The sequence below is a fragment of the Artemia sp. Qi Xiang Cuo genome, chromosome 5, assembly GCF_049724085.1.
Source record: "Artemia sp. Qi Xiang Cuo chromosome 5, ASM4972408v1, whole genome shotgun sequence".
Lineage (NCBI taxonomy): Eukaryota > Metazoa > Arthropoda > Branchiopoda > Anostraca > Artemiidae > Artemia > Artemia sp. Qi Xiang Cuo.
This window is the reverse complement of record NC_142798.1, coordinates 33,008,502-33,034,017: the sequence shown is the minus strand read 5'-3', so window position 1 is coordinate 33,034,017 and position 25,516 is coordinate 33,008,502. Positions and strand designations below refer to the sequence as shown.

Here is a 25,516-nt window from a genome sequence, read left to right as displayed (position 1 = left end):
CCAATATTATTTATTAATATTCCGTATTTTTACTACAAGACTGGAGTTTTAACATGGAAAGATAAGATAAGATACTAATTGGGCGAAAGACAGCCATATACGCAAGAAAAAAAAATCCGTTGGGGGCCGAAACGAAAAAACAGCTAAAAACGGGCAGACTAAACATAAATTATGATGACAACCGCTGAAGTCACGATATTTTTGTATAGTCCAGGATCTAGGAAAATACAGGGATACATAGAAAGGCTGCCCAGGAACATTCCTCTGGGTTTGTTTCTGCCATGACAAACTATAAAGACTGACGAGAAGCAGAATACATGCAAACTAAAACGAATCATACAGTAAAATATTACCCACAAGCCAACCCTTTGGAAGTTAGGAGGCAAAGCTCCGTTGATTGAGCTAAAGTAAGGCTGCCTCCCAAAATTTTCCAGGGCGAACCTTTAAAATTGTTTAATACAAAGTAAAATTATGGGGAAAAGTTTTGCGTCAGAAAAGTGTCATATTTTTCAAAATGTTATAAATCTTACGATTATTACATAAGTTTAGTCTTTTCAAGAGGACGAGTGTCATTTCCACCCCCACCTCCTTGATCCCAATTATTTAAAGTATCAGTATTGTTTTATTTCTCCTAGCGCCTTTAGCTGCAAGTCAGGTAAGAGTTTACAACAAAGGAAAGTTAGAATTTCAAACAAATTTCAGGAATGGATCTACATCGAAAAAATGGCTGGAAATATGGCAATTTCGGGTAGCTACCTCCCGGTTCTTCGTGCTTGTGAGGCTATCTTCGAAAAAATGATTTTATTCGGAGAATAAACCCGTTCAGATTATTTCACTATCGAATCTTCAAAAATATCAGAAGTCTGAAAAAGAGGTAGATAAACAAGGAAAGGAGCTATAAACAAGAAAAGAAGGTAGATAAACAAGAAAAGAAAAGAGCTGAAGGAGAGAGAAAGAAAGAAAAAAACTCTGTGCAATATCCAGTGTTTTTTTTTTGTTAAATATGCTAAAACTGCATGCCGAACTTCTTTAATATACTAAATAATACTAAATATATCAGAATCCAAAAAATTGTAATTTGATATGAATTATTTCATTTTCGCAAAGCCTTTCTCTACTTGGACTTTTTTTCTACACTTTTTTCAAGTTTGACTCACAGTTGGCTTTCTCCTGGACTGTTAGGCGTAGGAAGGCGTTTAACAAGATTTGAGCCAGGTTCTAAGCCAAATTTAATATTTTTTTAAGCTAGAACCTTTTCTCATAGAATCTTTCGAGCCTCAAACACAGGGAAGGAGCCTAGACTGTTGCTGTAAGATACCACTTTGGACATCACTTGATCTTTAAATCAATTGCTGAATCAACGGTGAATCTACTTTCACTACACCAGGTAAAACGTGCCAAGTGTGGCGGAACTGTGCGGCACACGTGGCGTTCATGGATTTATACCAGGTGGCAGAAAGTGGCCCCCTCGATTATTTCATTCGCATATCTCTTGACCATTCCAAGGCATCAAAAAGCTATTGGTCGAGAAGGATAGACCCACCCAATAACTTTATAAATCTGTGAGGTTAGTTTTCTGGAGGTGTATACAGGGGGACCACTTCGCAAAAATCTGAATTGGCTCACATTTTCCCGCCTACATATCTTCCCGTTGTATTTTACAACAGCGAACGCTAACATTTTATATAAAGAAGAAACGATCAAAAATGTTTTTTAGGCCAAACAAAAACCTGAAAAAATACACAAAGCAAATATTTCGAGAGGACAAACGCCTCTCTTCTTCAGCGCGAACAAAAATATATTTAAGGAAAATGTTAAAAAATACAAAGAAAAAACCAAAAGCAAATGCGGAAAGTCAATGTGAAAAAACAAAACCAATATAAACTAATGAAAAAACTAAGATTAACAGATGAAAAAAATTCAATAAAAGCCAAAACTTGAAGAATTAAAACCAAATTCCCAAAAACCAGAAAGCGAGTTATTCACCAATATCCGCGATTTGAGCGAACAACCCCATTTTTGATCGTTTCTTCTTTATAATATGGCAGGCGGCAGGCCAATGTGGTTTAAGAAAGTATCTTTGCTAGCATTTTAAAACAGAAACGCTGCTTAAGCGGCAAAGGAAAAATTGCGTTATTGTGTATAGTGGGAAAATATACAGTGGGTTCTATATTTTGTCTAGAAGTGGCAGGGGGGGGAGTGGTTGAAGCAATTAGCATTTAGGAATGAGATAAGTAAGCATTTATCATTGTTTTAAAGCAGTTTTCAGTACTTTTTAAGGCTTTCTTCAAATGCCCCCCTGTGCTTCAGGTTTATTCAACACTTTTCCAGTTTTAAGAGTCTTTACCGCGAGTTTCTACCCCTATTGCAGCCAAATACAGCCCTAGACTATGGACTACGACTATGGACATATACGAAACTTTTCTGCTTCTGTATGTTTGCATTCTCTTTTGTACTAGGATATTTCTCACCAACAGTTGGTTCATACTGCGAAATAATAACAATTTGAAAAAAAATCAGCAAAGTTTTGAATAAGGCCTAGGGCTATCTTTGGCCCGTCCAGGGGAGGGGGGCTGAGCAGAGGCGTTCCCAGGGTTGGTGGCCGGTAAAGTTCTACCAAATCATATTATTGAGTTAGCCTAGGAATAAAGTGAATACACCATTCGATGCCTTTTTTTATGCTGATTACAAATATAATAATCATTTCTATCGGAAATGAGTTTCAGCCCCCCCCCCCCTATATATGCCAATTTAGGGTAAATATTTCTACATTCGGGGGGTGGGGGTAAAGTTTAAAGTTACCTCCCAATTACACCAGAAACAAAATGTGCCCCCACCCCCTAATGTAGTAATATATAACCTGAATTAGCATATATATGGGGGGGCGGACATTAATTTCCAGTATAAATTATTACTATATTCATAATCAGCATAAAAAAAGGCATTGAGTGGTATATTCACTTAATGCGTAAGTTAATAATATAATTTGGAAGAACTTTACCAGGTGGCCTGCAAGGAAACACTAATTACAGCTCTCCCCTTCCGTCTCAAACATAAGCAAAAAAACAAATCAAAGTGAAAAATTTGATCTAAGTGGGCAACCTCCCAGCCACAACGCCTCCGACTGCAACACCCGGGGCAGCTGACCCGGTTGCGCACCCCCCTTAGAACAGTTCTGGGGCTGAGACACAACTTTCATGGAAACGCTTTAAAAATATGCATAGTAATGGAAGGAAACATGATAACCTGACTAATAGACAAACTGCATAAAGAGCTCCTGGTCAATATATACCAAATCATATTATTGAGTTTCAAATAAAGTAAATACACCATTCGATGCCTTTTTTTTATGCTTATTATTAATATAGTAAGCATTTATGAAATGAATTCATCGCAATTTAATTCAAGGCCCCCCCCCCTATAACGGCTATGCTATACCAACCGTACCCCAACCTAACCTACCCCGGATGGGGTCACTATAGGGGGAGGGGATCTTTAAACCAATTACAATTGAAAGTATTTTTAGGCTATAATCATTGTCAACATAAAAAAAAAGGCATTGAATGGTGTATTCACTTTTTTCCTAACTCAATAATATGATTTGGTATATATTGACCGAGCTCCTAACCTAGAATTTACCCCATTTTTCTATAGGCCTAAAATATCTACTTTTGCATAATTCTCTTACATCCTTTTCAATAGACCTAAATTAACACAAAATAATCAACTAAAAACAAAAATAAACTCACCTTTAGCATTCCATAGTATCAAATCCAAAAACTTTCAAGTTTTTCATGCTTATATCCTTTAAAATATCATTTAATAACACATTGTTCCTGATATGTCGCTAGACGTTTTGGATCAACTAAATTGTTGGTGTGAGTCAAGTTTCCCGACGGTCGCTCTTTTAAAACATCCCAAGGCAAGAGCTGCGTATACGTGCATCCACATTTTTACACCCAAAACGTGATTATTTGTTTATGTCTTTCATTGGTTGCGCTGCCTTTTTATGGAAATAACCCCACATTCCTTTTACTTGAAAAAGGGTATAATTTAGATACATTTATTATGATTTAATTGAAAAAGCTATTTTCCCACGAAAAATAATTTATAAACAATGGTACTTGGGTAAAAGTCGATGGGAAATACGATGATAAAACGGGTGGACAATGGTTAATTATATGTGCTAGGGAGGGTGTACTGAAACTTGATAGTCTTTCTAAATTAAAATTCGAATTATTGTTTTTTTTTGTACTTATGCATTATACGGTACCCATGAAAGAAGTCAAGTTTGGTTAAAGCTAATGAAATAAAATAGGATGATATATAATAGTTTAGAAAAAAATTTGGGCTATATATTTTCAAATTAGGGGGGACGGGTAAATAATAGCATATATTAAATACGTAAACTAGCCTAGGTACCCCCCCCCCCCCATAAACCCCACAAAAAACAACAGTTTAAATATTGTAAATTCAATGAGAAATCACGCTTTACGATCAATTTATCTCTTGCAAATACCCGTTTGACGGGTTTCCATTAGTATTTGCTTGTACAGTCTATAGTGGTGGATACCACATAATGCACAAGTACCTTTTTTTGTACATATATAGACAAATGCCCTAATATAGATGCACAGACAGCTAACTTCAGCGATTCATAGCCATATCCCTTGGCAGAACTTGTAGCCTCCTTGACCGAGGTGCACACATAAAAAAAGACAAATTGTTTTATAGAACATGTTCTAATTTGGTGCCACTATGCGAATTACTACCTATCATCTGCGCAGGACCCAAGATTTTGTTTGGGGGGCTAGGTGGGGATACCTCAAGAATTTTTTTCATGGACTTAAATAAAGGTGTCAAGTAAGATTAGGGCCTGAACTGTCTGAACACCTTGCCTGGCTTTTAGTTTTTTTTATCTTACTCATGATAAAAATACCCGTTTTCGATTTCTTTTCCCAAAAACGATTCAAAAGTTAGACAAAAAATTGTAATGGAGCACGTACAAGCCAAATAATCCCTCCCTGGAAGTGGCCCTGTTTACTAGCTCTACTTTTCCTCGCCATTATCACTTCCTACACAACCTTTCTAATTAATTTATGTGACCAAAGACAGATTTTACTTCTAAACATCTTCGTTTTCAAAATTAAATATTTTTTAGTATTTTACAATTACCAACAATGGTGACGAAAGCGGGTGGAGGTCTGCTAGTAGGTATAAACTTGTTTAGACTCAATTCATAGTAGCAGCAACAGCAACCATTTGTAATAGCTGTTAGTTTTGATTATTTTTTTGTGATTTTGTAAAGTTCTTTCAGCAACGGAAGATTGAAGATATACCTAATGTATGAAACATGTGTGAGTCTGTGGGCAAAATAGCCAAGTACAACAAAATACACAAATAAAAATCATTTGAAGTGAAGTAAAGCGTTTGAAAATAAATAAAAATAAACACCATAGTAAATGAAAATTATAAACAAGCATAAAAGTATAGGGAAATTGTGTAATAATCAAAGAAATAATAAACTTTCGGCAGGAAAATTGTTTCTCAACTGAAAAAAATATCCGTAAAAGTCAAACTGAGTCGAGTTTTTTTGTAAACTTGTATTACATTAGCGAATCTGAAATATATTTTATAAATATCTCGTATTTTTTCATCTGATAGAAAGGTTCTTGTGTTTGTCCCGCAGCACGATAAAAAGCCAAGTAAGAATAGCAAGACTCATTTCACCTTAGCACAGAAGAGAAGTGACAGACGATCTCCTGCCACCGAAAAGCGATCAATGATTCACCCCACGGAGGGAGAAATTCCCTCGCGAACGGAAAGAACAGGGTGATGAGTAACGAGTTGGGCGAGAGAATTCGAATTAATTTTTAAGATCAGAAAAGGTTAATGATTAGGCTTACCCTTGACTTTGGCGTCTGCTTCAGACCGATTGCCGGCTGACTCCTGTTACTCTGAAAAAAGATAAACGAATATTCAGTATGCAACGTGTCACAAGAGGAAGGGTGCAATAAAATTAGGTACTGATGGAACACTCGAAATGGGTACTTATGTATTATACGAGACACAATCAATAAGTTTGCTCTCTTAGATGTGAGAAAACCCAGTTTTATCTGTCTGTATTCAGAGACAATTAGCTTAGACTCAGTAGAAAAACTACGATGTAGGTATATTTTAATTTAATATATAGAGTTGGTATTTTGGTTATGTTAGGTTTGATATTTAATATAATGCGTTCCGGGCGTCCTGCTTTCCATAATTCTTTGTCGTACTTTCCATAATTTTGTTTCTAAAGTTTTATATTTTCATCATATTTTGGTATATTTCATTATGAGTAACCTGATTTCACTTCTCGAGTGTGTCTGGTATAATAAGTAAGTACCTAGAAATATTTACAAAACTCGAAATAAAGTTAAGCAGGCACGCATGTGGATTTGTACGGAGGGGTGGAGGAATAATTTGTCTAAACGACAAATCTTAGGGATCAGCAATGCGAAATACGGCTATTTGGAGGGGGTTTGGACATGAAGGCCCCTCCTACGTACGTGTCAAGAGTTAAGTATAAGCCGTACATCATCCTAGTAAAAAAAGAAAAAGATATGATGGCTAATTACGTCTTCTTATTTGAAGGTCAGCTTTAAGAGGTATCTGCGACAAGCACCGGGGTGGCAACCTGGATTTTATTTTAGGCTGGCATGATCCTACTATGGAGATGCATTTTAAATGTTCATTATATATTAAAATTGTGGACTAGGTTCGTTATATTGTTTCCCACACTTCGGAAAGCGGGGGGGGGGACTGTCCCTTCAATGCTACCAGGCAGCCCACTAACCTGAAAAATGATAATCCAGGGAGGCTTAAGCCTAACTTTACAGCCACTGTTTAGAAAATTCATTTTTATGAGGTAAAAAATAATGCAAATAGATGCAGCGTAAAAAGAATGATCAAAACAGTACAAATGCTGGTTCAAATAGTTACGTCTACAAAGATTCTGTGTTTCGATTTTTCACGAATATAGTTACCAAAGGGCAGTCCTTAACAAACAGCTCTTTTACGAACGTTCCTACCAACGGAAAGTTGATACCAGAGGGGATGGAACGTACGAAAAATCCAGGTAGATTCCATCCAACCCCATACAGGTTCTTTAAAAACACATTTATACAGCAGTTAAATTAATTAATATTTTTGGACATCTTGGTATGTCTTTACATGGCATATGTACTACATTTTTTTTCAGTTAAAAAGTCTGGGTTACGCTGCTAGATAATGATGTCAAAAGCAAGGCCGTATCCATCCCGGGGGAGGGGTTTAGGGGGTTTGAACCCCCCCCCCCACCAAAATGTTTGTCTGACTCGTAAAAACGTAACAAAATTGGAAGTAAACAAATTTTGTATGCGTTTTTTAAGTTTTTTTGTGTAAGCCCCCCCCCAAAAAAAATAAATTGAGTGCAACCCGCTTCGAAAAAAATTCTGGGTACGGCCTTGGTCAAAAGTAAACTGATTAAAAATCAAATACAGAAGGTTTTCAACAACATTTATTTCTGTAGAATCATAGCCTACCCTTTAGATATTTTCCTTGGTCTAAAGCATATAATAAAAAAATAAACCTTTCAGGAATCTGGTGCTCCCTTTTCTTTATTGTTAAAAGCAGGGTTATATCCAGGATTTTTGTTCGGGGGGGGGGGGGGAAGAGAAAAACTTCCCGTAAATATATATTACATGTTTGGACGCCTTTGCATGACTCGTACAAAAATTTCGGGGGAGAGGGAGGGGTGTTTAAACCAGGTAGCTCACCCCTAGATCTGTCCATGGTTAGAAGACACAAATTTGTCACAAATTAGAAGACACAATGTCCCAAATTTGGAATATAAATGAAACCTTTAAGAGGGTTCAGGCTATAAAAATCGACAACCATTTTAAAGAGACTGGTTTTCATTATGGGCAAAGAAGATTTAAACTCTAGAAAAGTGAGAACTTTGACAAAAAACTGGAAACCTATAAGAAGCTAATTAGTAGGATATCGTGCCCTTTCCTTGATACTTCTAATAATAATAAAATTTTAGAGATCATAAAAGTTGCCACATATGTATTCTTATAAATTATGAGCATTTGTATACATTCAAATAGTGTGGAAATTTTACATGAATAAGGTAATCTACAATTTGGAAGTGGAAATGACAGTGTAGGTCTTTTTTCAGAGAAAATGGTAGAATGCAGGGGTGGAAACAGAATTAATGCGGGGGGCATTAATAAAACAAAGACTCCCCTATCATGCCCACCCATAAGCGGGGGAGGCAAGAGGGTGCCAGCCCCCCTGGCTGAATGGCGGTGTCATATATTTGTATTAATTTAAAAAACTTTCCATAGAATAAGTTTTCAAAGAAAAGTAAAGAGCTAAATTAAACCAAAAATGGGCAGAAATAAGGTCAAATAATTTTTCAAGCGTAAAAAATACCATAAATCACCATCAACAATTAAATGAAACTCAAAACGAACAGAAATTATAATAAATAGCCGAGTCAAACTCAAAACGAGTAAAAATTAACATCACTAGGGCTGACTACCCCCATGCCTTCTCAAGACCAGAACAACTAAGGCTTTACTGAAAAAAGACCGTGAATTGTTAATTTAATTTACCAGGGGTGGAAACAGAATTAATGCAGGGGGCATCAATAAAACTGAGATTCTCCTATTGGCTCTTTTGCCCCTCCGCCACTGAAATTAGTGAAACTTTTGACCTTCATGGGGAGGGTGCACGTGCCCGAAAACCGCCTCTGGGTTTGCCCCTGGTAGACCGGCCCCTATAATAGCTCATAAATAACACGTTCAATAGGGAATCAATTTTTTCTGTAAAAATTGAAAGATTGTGAAACAAAATTGATTCTATCGATGAAATATATAAAGAGGCCAATAAACTTTCATTAAGAGATAAGAATATTTTCTAAGACTTGTACACAATTGTATTGTTATCTGATAATTTCTATAGATAACGTTCATTGCCACTTATTTTTACGCATTTTGCCATATAAAAAAACAAAAAAAAAACTGTGATATTGAATAGTCAAACAATTCCACCTTGTATTGTTCAATGCTATCTCATATTAGTTAGCTACAAGTGATAAATATGAAACACCATAAACTTTCAATAAAAGATACGATTTTTTTTTAGAACTTGTACAAAATGCATGACAATTCGTGTAGATAACACTATTTGACTTTTAGTTTTACGCACTTTCTTCTTTAAAAAAGAGAAAAAACAACAAAATAAGAACTATAAGATAAGAGAGTCACCGTTATGCATTCGAATGGATTACTTGGGTTCATATCTGGCATGTGTAACCCCTTTGGCAGGAGAAGGTCAGCTTGGGGTCAGAGAAGGGGTCTGCTAAAGGAGAGAAAATTTTGAGAATTTCGCTCAAGAATCACAATTTATTGAAGAACATTTCAGATTATTTTATAATGTAGTAGTTGTAACGTTTGCTTTGCTCGGAAGGTCTCAGGTTCAGTTTCCAATTTAATCATTTTTTTATTATGTTAACATCTTTTTTTTTGAGACAGGAAACGGCAGAAGGTTATAAGTGGATGAGGGTGAGTTGTCTTTTTCTATTTTTTTTTTTTGGGGGGGGGGGTGTAATTGACAGAATGGGGATATCAGGAACTGTTAAAAAAATTTGAGATGTGAAACATCTAGATAATGTTGTAGAACATCGTCTATTAAACTAGGAAGGGGGGGGGTCAAACCCTCGGGAGAGTCGTGATCTCTAAGATAGGGATCCGTAGTCAGTAAAAAAAAACTAAACGGTTATGCTTGATCAACCTTTAATTAATTGACTGATGTATTTTAATCAAATACACATAAAAATACATAATGAAAACTTAAAAAATGAAGATCATCGTATATCAAGCTAGGGGCTAGGATCCAGAAGGAAATTGTATGTAGGCTATTAACTAGTAATTAAAGAGAACATTAAGCTCTACTAATCAAACAGGTCCATTGGTTCAGATAATTATTTAATATACGAGGGTCATGAAGGTAACTGACTTAGCTTTTAACCTTTTTTAGGGGGCACCTCGACGCTAAAAGCGCTTACAAACGATGCTGTAGAACATTGATTTTCTTAATAGGAGTCCTAGGTCTTGAATTGGTCGTGAAATAGGGTGTTGAATCGGAAAATTTGAATAATAAGGACAATTTTTATTAATACAAATAGTTGTGACATAATCTCAACTCTAGCGAAAGGGAAGCAGAGCTCGATATGACAGCCTATTACATAGAAAATACCGTCTCTGTAACGCCTAAAGGGCGTATCTTAAATTTTCAAACTTCTGAAACAATTGCCAAAAACCGTCCGCTGAGCAGTGTATGTTCAATTCCACCTTGGTCATCAGGATCTATATTACCCTGCTGATCCTCCCTTTGAGGGCAGCTTAACAAAAGTTCTTGGCAGTTATCTCAGAAGTACGAAAATATTCGATATGACTTTTAAGCATAACAGAGACGATAAGATGAAATTAACATTCCAAAGTAATACAGCTTCTGAGGAAAATACGACAAATCAAGGAAACAAGCAGCAAAAGGCAAAAAAGAAGAAGAACAAAGAACTGGAAAAACGAGTAGAGGCCATACGAACGAGAATATAAATAAATAAAAAATTCGAAAAATTTTGATGGGTCGTAAAAAATTTACAAGATTCCAGTCAAAGCAACGTTAGAGGCAGCAGTGTTTCTCTTTCATGTATTTACTTCTCTCATGTCCAATGAGTCACAATTCAAGTTATTTTCTGTCTTTGGTAAAAACAAAAGTTGTTCCGCAGCAAAACTAAAAGTTAGAAGTACTATTGTAAACTCTAGGGCTAAACGAAAAGCAGGTCGTCCTCGGTTAGAGTGGGAGAATATTGTAAGGAAAGATTTAACGGAAATAGGAACTTCCTGGGAGGGTGTAAAGACGGAGGCTTTGAATAGATTTGGGATGAGCGTGGGTAGCTGTGGTAACCTCATGCGACTTGGTACTGCGGTGAGTTGTTAGTACTAGTAGTAAATCCCTCCTAGACCCCTAAAGTTAACTTATATATACATCAACGGAACCCGTCAGACTGGAAAATAACATAAATATGCGGAAATAAACAAAAAGGTGCGCAGGCATAAAAACATGGGATTACACTTCTAGGAATTTCTCCCTATTTCGGGGGGAAACCATTTCATTTATGGAGACTTATTTTGTTTCTAGGAATTCATAGAAATTTAGGCTAAAGTAAATATTTTTAGGGATATTCAGTGTAAGCTTGATCTTCTTCGAACGAAGGCAGAAAAACTCTCATAGATTCTATATGCATAATTTTCTTCAAAAATCTAATGTTGTAACACTGTGTTGTAAAAATCAGCGCATAGTTTCAAAAAAAGCTAAAGCGTTGACATCTAATCAACCATCATCGTCATTCACGAGGTGTTTACTAATTTAGGTGGCCTAGTGTTTAGTTTATTCTTAAGCAATGCCTTTGCTTGGCGCAAGCTGCCGACATAAAAGAATATTGGTAATGCTGTGCAGCAATTGTAGAATACAAGCATGTGACCTATATATGTGAACCTGGGATTCTTTCAATCAGATGATTACTTCTTTTTACCGTGGTCATCTACAAATCCACAGGGGACTATCCAAATATAGCACCAGCTACCTTTGTAAGGAACAGCTGATGTAACACATTCACTGACGACCAAGGTTGCCACCCCTAGTGTTTTATCACTATTTCTAGTTATTTTTATGTTCGCTAAACAAGAAAAAATCACTAAACCAGAACATAAATCTCTAGATTATTGTGAAAAATCACTAAATCAACCAAAAATCACTAGAATCTATTGTTTTTTTATAACCGGGTGGCAAACTCGCAACCCTGCTGATGACCTGAGTGGGGTCACCAGTAAATATGCTACATAAGCTGCCTATTCTTCTTTTTTTTCAAGGGCAGCTGGTCCTGTATTTCGATTTTCTACACAAAGAATTTCAAAACAAAGATGATTAAGCATGTTCAAAAATAAATGTGGACAAAAGGTAAGAATGACCTATGTTAATCTTGTCAAAATGGAAGTTCAATATTACAGAAGGGGTGGACTCACCAGTAGCAGATCCAGAGGGGGGGGCGCGCCCCCCTAACGTAGGGTAAAGTAGTGTAATTTACTTAATTAACGCAAGTTTGCGTTAACTAAACTTGCTCCTAACGCAAGTTTATTGGATCGACCTATTTTGCGCCCCCCCCCCCCTTAAAAAAATCCTGGATCCGCCCCTGGGACTCACTGCCTGAACCTCAGACTGCTCAGGACCTTTGTCTCCACACCCAACAACTTTGGTTGAAGTGACAAATTTGGTCTCTATCATCTAATTTGAGTAAATTCTTGCTTATTGGACACTACTTTCTTAATATTCAATTAAACTGATATGGTAAATTATTGTTTATTGGACAATGCCTTCTTAACTAAGTTAAAGAATGTAACAGTGACAAGGTAAACCACGAGAAAACACTACTGAAATATTTTAACTCTAACATTTCAACGAAAAAAATCCAAAATGAACTTTGAAACATCTTCAGAATGTAACAGTGACAAGGTAAAAAACGACAAACGCTACTGAAATATTCCAACTCTTACATTTCAACGATAGAAATCCAAAATGAACTTTGAAAAATCAAGAGAATGTAACAGTGACAAGGTAAACTACGACAAAACACTACGGAAATATTCCAACTCTTACATTTCAAAAAAAATCTAAAATGAACTTTGAAACAACAAGAGAATGTAACAGTAGCAAGGTAAACCACGACAAAACACTACTGAAATATTCCAACACTTGCATTTCAACGAAAAAAAAATCCAAAATGAACTTTGAAACATCTTCAGAATGAATCAGTGATATGGTAAACCGCGTCAAAACACTACTTAAATAATCCAACTCTTACATTTCAATGAAAAAAAATCCAAAATGAACTTTGAAACATCAAAAGAATATAACAATGACAAGGTAAACCATGAGAAAACACTACTGAAATATTTTAACTCTAACATTTCAACGAAAAAAATCCAAAATGAACTTTGAAACATCTTCAGAATGTAACAGTGACAAGGTAAACCACGACAAACGCTACTGAAATATTCCAACTCTTACGTTTCAACGATAGAAATCCAAAATGAACTTTGAAAAATCAAGAGAATGTAACAGTGACAAGGTAAACCACGACAAAACACTACTGAAATATTCCAACTCTTACATTTCAACGAATGAAATCTAAAATGAACATTGATACATCAAGAGAATTTAACGGTATCAAGCTAAACCACGACAAAACACTACTGAAATATTCCAACTCTTGCATTTCAACGAAAAAAAAATCCAAAATGAACTTTGAAACATCTTCAGAATGTAACAGTGACATAGTAAAGCACTGAAAAGCACTACTGAAATATACCAACTCCTAAAATTAAATGAAAAAAATCCAAAATGAACTTTGAAGCATCAAGAAAATGTAACATTGACAAGGTAAACAACGAGGAAACACTACTGAAATATTCCAACTCTTACATTTCAACAAAAAAAAAAAGCAAAATGAACTTTGAAACATCTTCAGAATGTAACAGTGACAAGTTAAACCACCACAAACACTACTGAAATATTCCAATTCTTACATTTAAACGAAAAAAAAAAATCCAAAATTAATTTGAAAAATCAAGAGAATGTAACAGTGAAAAGGTAAAACACCACAAAACACTATCTAAATAATCAAACTATTACAGTGCAAATAAAAAAAAATCCAAAATGACCTTTTATACATTAAGATAATTTAAAAGTTACAATTCCAACTATTACATTTCAACAAAAAAAAAATCCAAAATGAACTTCTAAGAATGAAGAGAATTTGATAGTGAGATGGTAAACCATGACAAACACTAATGAAGTTTTACAAGTATTACATTTCAACGAAAAAAATCCAAACTGAACTGTGAAACATCAAGAGAATGTAACAGTGACAATTCCAACTCCTACATTTCCAAAAAAAAAAAAATCCAAAATGAACTTTGAAACATCAAGAGAATGTAACAGTGACAAGTTAAACCACGAGAAAATACTACTGAAATATTCCAACTCTAACATTTCAACGAAAAAAATGCAAAATGAACTTTGAAACATCTTCAGAATGTAACAATGACAAGGTAAACCACGACAAACACTACTGAAATATTCCAACTCTTACATTTCAAAAAAAAAATCTAAAATGAACTTTGAAACATCAAGAGAATTTAACAGTGACAAGATAAACGATGACAAAACACTACTGAAATATTCCATCTCTTACAGTTAGACGAAAAAAAATCCAAAATGAACTTTGAAACATCAAGAGAATGTAACAATGACAATTCCAACTTTTACAGTCCAACGAAAAAAAATCCAAACTAAACTTTGAAATATAAAGAGATTGTCACAGTGACATGGTAAACCACGACAAACACTACTGAAATATTCCAACTCTTAAATTTCAACGAAAAAAATCCAAACTTAACTTTGAAACATCAAGAGAATGTAACAGTGACAAGGTAAACCACGACAAAACACTACTGAAATAATCCAACTCTTACATTTCAACGAAAAAAAAAAAATCCAAAATGAAGTTTGAAACATAACGAGAATGTAGTAGTGACATGGTAAACCATGACAAAACAGTACTGAAATATTCGAAATCTTGTATTTCAACGAAAAAAATCCAAAATGAACTTTGAAACATCAAGAGAATGTAACAGTGACAAGGTAAACCACGGCAAAACACTACTGAAATATTCCAACTCTTACATTTCAACGAAAATATATTCAAAATGAACTTTGAAAAATCAAGAGAATGTAACAGTGACAAGGTAAACCACAACAAAACACTACTGAAATATTCCAACTCTTACATTTCACCGAAAAAAATCCAAAATGAACTTTAAAACATCAAGAGAATGTAACAGTGACAAGGTAAACCACAACAAAACACTAATGGTGGGAGGGGGTCAAAAAGTTGGGGGGAGGGGGCCATTTTGTGTCTCAAGCGCCCAAAAAAAGTCTTAAAAAATGGGGGGAGGTAAAAAAGTTATTGGGCCCTTTGGGGGCCCGGGGGGAGGAGGGCTCTTTGGGGGCCCGGGGGAGGGGGACCTTCTGTGTATCAGGTGCGCCAAAAAATTGTATAAAAAAAGGGGGGCACACCCAAATCATCTTCTAAAATGTCTCAAACTGTTTTGCCTGAAAAATCCCTAAAATGCCGATTAATTTTTTTCGCCCAATTAATTCCCTAAAGTAATTTCTGCTTGTTCCTTTGTTTCGGCATCCCTGCGATGTCATATTAAAAATTCCCAGGAAACCATTTCCCGCGTAAAATATATTCAATCTGTCTTGATCTCGTATGAATTTCTGAAAACATATCTAAGGTGTTCCTATTTACACTATTATGGCTTCGATAGAATATTAATTTATCTCTCAGACCTAAAGACCTGAGAAGCCATATTGTTTCTTAATTCCCCTAATGATAGAATTCCCTGCCGATTATGCAAATCAATTTATCAGAAATTGAGTCCCCCTTCGTGGATACATAACCTTGTGTATGTGGTTAGGTATCGTTAGACTTGATTATAGATGGCAGCAGAGGTGCCCCGTTCGGATGTAATAACCCATTTCTACTGATGTAAGTGAGCTTCATTTGGGAGATACCCAAGTTAAAGAACTGTCAGTTGAGTAGTATCGGAAAAAGATACTTGGCCTGAAGACTTGCAGTGGCGATATCAAGAACCCAGAACTGCGAAAGTTCTTATTACAGAACTTCCATTACAGTTCTGGAACATAGATCCAGAACTGCGGATCTTCTCATTACCTTTCAGCAATATTCCATCGGAGTGTTTGTTGAACCTCCTGAAATTGATCAAAACAGACATCCGAATCCGTCTAAAAAATGTCACCCTATTCCAGGGTTGCCACTGAACGCAATCCCAGGAAACCATTTCCCGCGTAAAATATATTCAATCTGTCTTGATCTCGTATGAATTTCTGAAAACATATCTAAGGTGTTCCTATTTACACTATTATGGTTTCGATAGAATATTAATTTATCTCTCAGACCTAAAGACCTGAGAAGCCATATTGTTTCTTAATTCCCCTAATGATAGAATTCCCTGCCGATTATGCAAATCAATTTATCAGAAATTGAGTCCCCCTTCGTGGATACATAACCTTGTGTATGTGGTTAGGTATCGTTAGACTTGATTATAGATGGCAGCAGAGGTGCCCCGTTCGGATGTAATAACCCATTTCTACTGATGTAAGTGAGCTTCATTTGGGAGATACCCAAGTTAAAGAACTGTCAGTTGAGTAGTATCGGAAAAAGATACTTGGCCTGAAGACTTGCAGTGGCGATATCAAGAACCCAGAACTGCGAAAGTTCTTATTACAGAACTTCCATTACAGTTCTGGAACATAGATCCAGAACTGCGGATCTTCTCATTACCTTTCAGCAATATTCCATCGGAGTGTTTGTTGAACCTCCTGAAATTGATCAAAACAGACATCCGAATCCGTCTAAAAAATGTCACCCTATTCCAGGGTTGCCACTGAACGCAATAAAAAATCACCATTTTTTCTCAGAATAAATCACAAAAAAATCACCAAAAGGCAAATTGGCTGTGAAGCATTTTAGTTTGCCAAATAGTTTCATATCTTTTAAGTAATTTTCATACTTATGGATTTTTTTATTATACCGATGCATATTTATACTAATTTTTATGTGAATTTATGCTTGCATAAATATTTACATATTTAGACAAATTTATATTTACTACTAGTCTTCAGAACAAAAAGAAGTATTTTTCATGCCAAAAGATTTTAAAATGTCACATTCATACGGACTTTGTTCACAGAACTAATTACAGTTTCCATTTTATATGTTTATTTCCAGATATTATAGATTCTTAGACTTTAAAGACAAACAGAAAATTAGTTGTTTTTTTTAAATGTACTTACCTACAGTGGATTTAAGTGGATATTTTGTACCAAAGCAACAAAAATGGAATGAATTCACAAACTTTTTGCCTTTGGCATTAATTACAGTCCAAATTTTTAGCATGTATTCTCACTTGCTACACAGTATTAGGTAACAAATGCAAGCCTTTTGTTTTCTTACCAATAACTATCAACTAGCTGTAATACTGCTTAAAAGTGAAATGGAAAAAAAATCCCAAAACAAAAAAAGACTTGGTAAACATTCAGGTGAAACCTTTGGAGAGTTATCATTCCTACATTTTATCATTTCTTTTTGGCCAAAAAATCTGCTTCGGCTTTAAAACAGAGGAATATCAAAATAACAAAATATTATACACTTATGAATTTCTACACAATATCTCTTTAAATTTTTACTGTCTTTTTGTATTAAAAAGACCAAATTAATGAATGAGGAACTAAAGGCAGAATTCAATGATCAAAACCCATATGTTATTTCTTTTTTTCACGGAAGAACACATGGAAGATCCGATGTGGACGCAAAATAGGGTGTAACTTATGTTTATATCTTTCCCACTTATTCACGAATTTAACGACTTGAAAGTAAAACAAGATTTTTCAGCTTCTTCTTAAATTTAAAGAAAAAACTTATACTAACATTTGACCTTAAAGGAAAAACAGCAAAATACGATTTTTTAATTAATAAAAGCAAATGTTTGGGTTCAATGAGTTTGATTAGAAATCATTTTGAACTTCCATTTTCTTCCATTTATTTCTTCTTTGGCACAGGTGCATTAGGTATGTCCCAGGATGGATCCGGGACAAATCTATGCACATGCATGAGAGACTAAATGACAATGGGGTTCAACCTGTTTCGCGGGAGACTCATAATGGGCATCAGCAGAGAAAAATTTCTCTCTGCTGAGGCACTCGATTGAGACACTGACATCAATGCTTCCATGAGCCTGGGGAAGGTCAAAAACAAAGAATTTTCACCAGTGTTCTTACAAACCCCTAAAAAGAACTAAAACCGCGCAGGTTCTAGCTTGGTGTTTTTTTCTGATTTCATCATCAATATGCGAAAGCATTTTCCACTTGGTCTTGAACAAATCTTATTCAAAATTTAAAGTTGCAGAAAATCTACTGTGCATCAAAGCAATAGAGGGAATTGTACCATAAATGTCAATTGTCGGATTAAAACATTTGAGTGGATTTAGAAGAGAATCACAGGCATTGATACGTGATTTAATTTACAAATATAGCTTTTAATAGAAAGTTACCAATTTGAACAGCACATTGTTGAATATTCAATGTTCAACATCTTCTCCTCTCTTACTCTTACTGGCGCTTCAAATTTTGCTCCAAAATAAATGTCTTTCAAGTTTTACAGATTACCAGACTTTGTAACTTCTATAGCAAATGGGCTAGTGCGAGCCAAAACATCTGCTTTGGTGAATTTTCACCTTATTAAGAAGTAAATGAACTTGTACCTCTTCACTCTGAACCTCTACATTAAGTCGATTCACCACTGTTAGAATTTAACCAAGAAACACATAGTGTAATTTAAAATCATCGCTTATTAGTGCGTTGTAAAGGACACTAGCGGATGGCATATTATCTGCAAGGCAAAATTAAAAATAAAGGTTAAATATTCCATATTGTTCTAGAAGACGTTAAGCCGCACTCTCCATCGCCAGCTATCTCGTTTTGCAAGGGAATATCAGACAGCGCTCAGCTGTATCAGAAAATGCTTGGCACTGTCTAAATATTATTTTCCATTTGGGCTAAACGCAATAAAACTAAGAAATATCATGACTTAACTGCAAAACACACGAGTCTAAGACATCACACGCAGCAGCTGAGCAAAGGGTAATGAGCGAATGGTAGATATAACCGACAGTTGCAAGCCATGGAAGGTCATCCTTCAGAGACTTTCCCAAGCCATCTTTGGATCCTAGCATATTACTAGTATTTTTCGAAGCAAAGGCAACAATGTCTGTCAGTGGTATTTTTTTCTTATTTTAATGAATTCTTCTGCAATTAGGTTCTTCAAACCTTTAGCTGTTGCATCAGAAACAACTGACATTGAAAAAACTACTCGAGTGGTTTCTGCTCTTCCAGAGAATAATAGGCAACAATTATTACAAGAAATTTCGTTGTTGTTCTGTCTGTCGATTCAGCAATGAGGATACAGATCTTGATCACATTCAATACAGCAACTATCTCGTATTCACGTGCTTTTCAAATTACATTTTTTTTATTATTGTGGTTGTATTTGTCCTTGCTGAGGCCATAGGCTGAACAGCCGGTTTGTCTTTTTCTTCTTTTTTTCTGACTATTTTATTTACTTCTTAAATTTCACTGCAACTGGTGTTCTCATCCATGTGTCTTTGCTTTGCAAGTCAATGGCAGTTTCTTCCCTGGAGGAGTCTCAAACGATCCATCTGATTCTTCTAAAGAGCTAGTATCATTAACACTATTAATGTTGAAATCACTTTCTTGTCCAGAATTTTATTGAGTATCTGATTTAACTACATCACAACCTGGGTTTCTTGACTGTCCTCTTAAGACAAAATGATGGAGATATAATTTTTGTACTAGAACTCTTTACAACAGAAGCAATCTGCGTCACAAAGGTCTGAACACTCGATTTTACAGATTTTTCTTGAACAGAATAAGCTATCCCTGTCCCTTCTTCAACATCCTCACTTGCAGAATTCGCACCAAGCAGTTCATGCAAATTTGTGCTTTTAGTAGAAACAATAGACGAGACCGGGAAAGCATGCCTTACTAGTTTTTTTTAATAGATTTCCCTTAATCTGACTAATTCTTTGTTCAGCAGCAGGGTATTTTTATAATTTCCAGAGCTTCAGTTAACTTACCATCCACTCTACGCTCAACAAGTATTTCAGATTTAGGGTTTGGAATAAGAATTCCCATTTTCAATCTGAAGTCTAGGCCTTCTAAATGCACTGAGGATTGTGAAATATTTCATGTTTTATTATATTTTCCTCAAATTTTCTTGTGTATTAATATAGGTGGCATGGTCATCTCCCCTCATCGGCTATTTTGATATGCGTTAAATTCGCTATCCACTGAAATTCAAGTCTGTTGAATAGCATTTTGATCAGAATTTACCCCACATGTTTGCGTTCCATTCAAAAGATGGAACGCAAACATGGTAAAATCACCAAGTCTTATGATAAGATCACCAAATTTTAGGCAAAATAACCAAAAAAACACCAAACAAAAAAATCACCAAATTTGGTGATAAATCACCGACTGCGGCAACCCTGGAAATAGCACATCCTAGCAACAGAGCGTTCTAGCTCTTTAAAGATTGTTTAATAATCACAAAAATTAAAACTTTAATTAATTTACATTATGACAGGTCAATGCGTATTTATTTTTTTCTTTTCAAAATCTCTTTAGCTATTCAAAAAACCCTAAATAAAACATCTTTTAGAATTTCAATTATTAAATATTCCATATATGAAATTTCGTTAATTCATGAAATCTTTATTAAAAACGATAAAATACTTTAAAACCAATAATGCTTTTTATTATAATAATAAAAACAACTTAAAAAGTTTTAAACCTTTTGCACATGACATGTTAGCAAGTTAGTACGTTAGTAGCCCCTGGTACGGCTATTACTTGTTAACTGGTCTCGTGAAACGTGGTCTCTGGTCTCAATTTATAGTTAAAGTTTTGACAAATTGTTTGCACTATTAATTAAAAAGCAATATTGGTTTTAAAGTATGTTATCGCTTGTAATAAAGATTTTATGAATTAACAGAATTTTATATATGGTATATCTAATGATTAAACTTCAAATGATGTTTTATCTAGGGTTTTTTGAGTAGCTAAAAAGATTTTAAAAAGAAATATATAAATTTATAGACATTTCTCTACACAAACTGAAGCAAGATTAGCAACACTATCTTTGTTACAGTTTATGAAGAGCTCTTTTAATGAGGTGTGGCCGCAATTCAGAGCGACCTCTATGAATTTAGAGCTCTGAATCAGGGCTTCCACTATCCCCTAATTTTCGGGGATTTCCCCGAAAATCTCCCCGAATCTCCGAAATTTTCTTGAAAATTATTCAACCACGGTTTGAACTGCAGTTTCGGGATCTTCTTACGGTCTTGCAATCTTGCACACCTGTTAGTTAGGCAAAAGAAATTTTATGGGAAATATATTCTGCTCAAATTGGAATAGACAAGTAATTTTGTTTAAATATCTAATGCCTACCTTTACAACTTCTAATGCTTTAATGATTAATAACCCTGTATGAAGGCTAATTCTGATATAGAAACAAAAAAAAAATTAAAGAAAATGTGGTATAATTTATTTCTTCCTAAGAGCTAACCCTAAATACAATCTTCTTGCAATAAATAACTGCACCACTCCCTCCCCCTTTTACTGAGGCAAAATGTAGCTGTAGAACGTGAAATAGGTCGGGAACTAGAGGATTTAAACGGAAGCAGCAGCAAAATTAGTATCTACAGGAAGATTCACAATACAGCTTAAAGCAAAAAATTGGCTATTAGGCTGGTGTTGTTTTCTTGTCAAGTTTTATATGTTTTCGGACTTATTTATAACGAACAGTTGGTTAATAATGCCAAATAATGTTATTGCGAAGTAAAAGAATAAGTAAATTTTATATGATTTGTAGCCTACAGATATCATGTGCATTATATGGGATGATAAAAAAATGAGACTGCAATAAGTACTATATTGGGAACACGGATGGGCGCAGGGTTGGTGGGAGAGGTGGGGTTTAATCGGTGACTATATAGTAATTATGAGGTAACCAAAAGAAAGGAAAGCATAGTAGAAACAAACAATGAAAAAAATGTATGTTCCGAGGGGGTATTTTCCGCACAGAAGTGGGTATTTTCCGAGGGTATTTTTCGCGGGGGATATTTTCCTCGGGGGTACTCTCCGTGGGCAGTATTTTCAGCATAAAAAGCATTTTCTGCGGGGAATATTTTTGTGAGGAGGGGGGGGGGTATTTTCCGTTTTTTTTCCGTGGGAGGATTTTTTTTTGGGGGGGGGGTGTGGGGGGTAAACACCTAAGGCCTTAGAAGCAGCATGAAAAACCAATAGTTTGTAAATTGTTGTCAAAATTCCCTTTTTAATTTAAGTTTAAATTTACTTGTTTAGTTTAGTTCTTGTTTGTTTTAAGTTTTAATAATACCCCGTACTTATAGGTTGAATTTTTTTTACATTTAATTTGCTTATCTAGAAACCGCAAACAATATTTGTTTTTGTTTTTAAATATTATTAATGAATTACTGAGATTAATGACTTAATAAAAAATTGCTACTGGTAGTTACAGTTCACATGTGTTCACTATTTTTCCTTTTTTTGAAAACAATTTTGAAGTTTTTGCCGCAATATCAGCAATAAGCGTTTTCAGCTATGGGTTCCAATCCCGGGCTCTGGCTCTAAAACCTATTTTGTAAAAGGCTTGATTTACTACGCAGATCCAAGCCCTACTTGAGCCTGAAAGCGAAGCTAAAACCAATTTTGGCTCCCAAATTTTTGCAACGAAATTCCATTTTGTTTTTTTCCCCGAAAAATCCCCGAATCTTGAAGACTTGTCCCCGAAAACTCCCCGAATTTTTAATACTTGTCCCCGAATTAAAATTTTCGAGAGTGGAAGCCCTGCTCTGAATTGATATATCTAATCCATACCATGACTTTGAGTAGATTAATCAGAATATAGTTAGTTCAGCAAAATATGGCCATTACTAGCTAATACTAGCCCCAGGGCTGCCACTGAACGCAAAAAAAAATCACCATTTTCTCTCAGAAAAAATCACCAAAGGGCAAATTGGCAGTGAAAACTTTAGTGTACCAAATAGGGATATTATCTGTTAAGTAATTTTTATAGCTAAGTGTTTTTGTCTAATTTTGATAGATTTTGATGCATAGTTTTAAGTAAATTTCTGCCTTCTAGTGGTACTTACATATTTAGGTGAATTTATACAAGTTACTGGTCTATGGTAGTCACCAGAAAAAAGAAAAGCATTGTTCATACCAAACAGTATTGAAATCTCACATTCATACGGATTTTGTTCACATAGCTAATTACAGTTTCTATTTTAGGTGTTCACTCCCAGAAATTGCAGATTTTTAGACTTCAAAGACAAAGAGGAAATTTGTTTAAAAAGCATTCCTTGACTTTTGTTTTCAGCCATGTCAATTTTTGAAGATTATGTGTTCGTCCCATCCCCTCTCTCAGGTTTAGGTAAAATGACGGGCTTGAGGGACTCGTAACGCCTTAACTCAACTCAACTCAACTGCGGCTGCCCGTCATTTTCATTTTCCTCTTTAGTGTGTTTTTTTTTTTTTTTGCCTTCATTCCCTTCCATAGAGACATGTGGAGGGTATAGGATGTTTTGTTTTTGTATGTGCTGTGCTTGAAAACTTCTGTATTTCATCTAAATAAATATATCATCTTAACTTGAAGCCATTTTAACTATATAAGAAGGAGTTGGGAATAAAATCCTAAATTCTTGTCATTTCTTTTTGGCTAGAAAATCTGTCTTGGGTTTAGAATAGAGGCATATCCAAATAACAAAATATTATAAAATTATGAATTTCTACACAAAATCCCTTAAAATATTTCTTGCCCTTTCACACACACACACACACACAAACACACACACACACACTATATATATATATATATATATATATATATATATATATATATATATATATATATATATATATATATATATATATATATATATATATATATATATATATATATATATATATATATATATATATAGGTTAGTATAAATGTTTTATACTAACCTATATGTGTAAATAGGCTAGGTTAGTATAAATGTTTTTACTTTTATAACTTTGATAAATCAAATAATATTAACATTGTGATTACTAAATATCAGTATATGTATATTAAACTGACAATGCACATTCATTTGTATTTTTTCAGTAAAGTGCAAATTTTGTTCTGGCCTTGGGAAGGCATAGGGGTTTTGCGCCCAACTTATGTTAATTTCTGCTCGTTTTGAGTTTGACTCGGTTAATTATTATAATTTCTGTTCGTTTTGAGTTTCATTTATTTATCAATGCTGATTTGCGGTAGTTTCACGCTTTGTAGATTATTTGATTTTATTTTTGCTCATTTTTTGTTTAATGGAGTTTTTTACTTTTCTTTGAAAAACCTATTTTGCGAAAAATTTTTTTAAATTAATTTCTGTTCGTTTTATATTGACTTAGTCTTTTCAGGGAAAAAGAAAATAATACTTTAAATCTTTTCGTTTTTTAAGACTTTATAGTTTGGCCTGATATTTGTATGCTGGAGAAAACATTTCTGCAATTTTTAACAACATACACCCTTTGAAAAATCTGGATACAAATAGTACTGTTTAATTTAGTTTCATACCTCCTCTATTTGACCTGAAATGGAAAACCTGATACAATTCGCATAACAAATCTGTTTGCTTTCTTTGATAGCTTGGATGCACTTACGCTATTGTGATTTGGTTAAATTTTAAGAGCAGAAATGGGAGGGTTGGCGTGGAAGGGTGGGAGTCAAAGGGGGATTAGTTTCCCTCAAATCACTTTCGACTGTTAAAAAGGGCATCAGTCCTTTCTATTTTCAATCGAATGAGCCCTTTTCGAAGTTCCTACGACAATTCCTTCGATACGAAGTGCCCTGGTCTAAACAACAACAACAACAAAATAATAAATTATACCCACATCGATCTTTACTTTAAAAATGTCAAGCCTTCCAATCACTTTCGACTATTAAAAAGGGCACTAGGCCTTTCAATTTCCAATCGAATGAGCCCTTTTTAAAACGACAACGCTTCCTATAAACACCTTATATGCCCCTAGGGCATAAATTACAACCCTTACCCTTATGTCTGTTAGGGTGGTTGTCATCCTCTAAGACCAAATTTCCAGAACTTTCAACTGCGTTAACCAACATGGCAATCTCAAAATTTTGATCGGATGTGTTTGGGGAAATGGTGGGCGTGAGAGGGGCGGTAGTCGCTCTCCAATCACTTTCAACTATTAAAAAGGACCTAGCTCTTTCAATTTCCAGTCAAATGCGCCCTTTTTTAATTGTATACGACAATACTTTCATTAAAAACCATATATGCCACAACGGCATACCTTACAACTATTTCCCTGAGTGTTGGGGGGGTGTCATTCTCAATTGCCTAATTTCTTGAACTTTCTACTACGTTGAACAAAATGGCTATCTGAAAATTTTGATTGGATGTGTTTGGAGGAATGATGGGCGTGAGAGGGGGGGTAGTTACCCTACAATCACTTTCGACTATTACAAAGGGCACTAGCCCTCTCAATTTCGAATTGAATGAGCCCCTTTTGAAGTTTTACGACAACTAAATCTATAAAAATCTTATATGCCCCCAGGGCAGAACTTACAATCTTTGCCCTTGGAGCTCTGGGGGGTTTGTCATCCTTAAATAAATAATTTCTAGAACTTTCAACTACG

At 34.9% G+C, this 25,516-nt stretch overlaps 1 protein-coding gene across 3 annotated transcripts in view; it reads right to left on the bottom strand.

Annotated features, from left to right (window-relative positions):
- LOC148952048 (ras-GEF domain-containing family member 1B-like) overlaps positions 1-25,516 on the bottom strand; it is a 421,272-nt gene that overhangs the window by 254,355 nt on the left and 141,401 nt on the right. For 2 of the 3 annotated variants that reach the window (XM_089089509.1, XM_089089510.1), the window contains exon 1: positions 3,750-3,883. Coding sequence is in view for 1 of the 3 variants with exons in the window: in XM_089089511.1 (XP_088945637.1) it covers positions 5,907-5,957 (51 nt within the window). In the remaining 2 variants the exon portion in view is untranslated. Of the gene's footprint in view, positions 1-3,749; positions 3,884-5,906; positions 5,958-25,516 lie in introns of those variants that run through there. The other variant, XM_089089511.1, reaches the window with a different exon arrangement.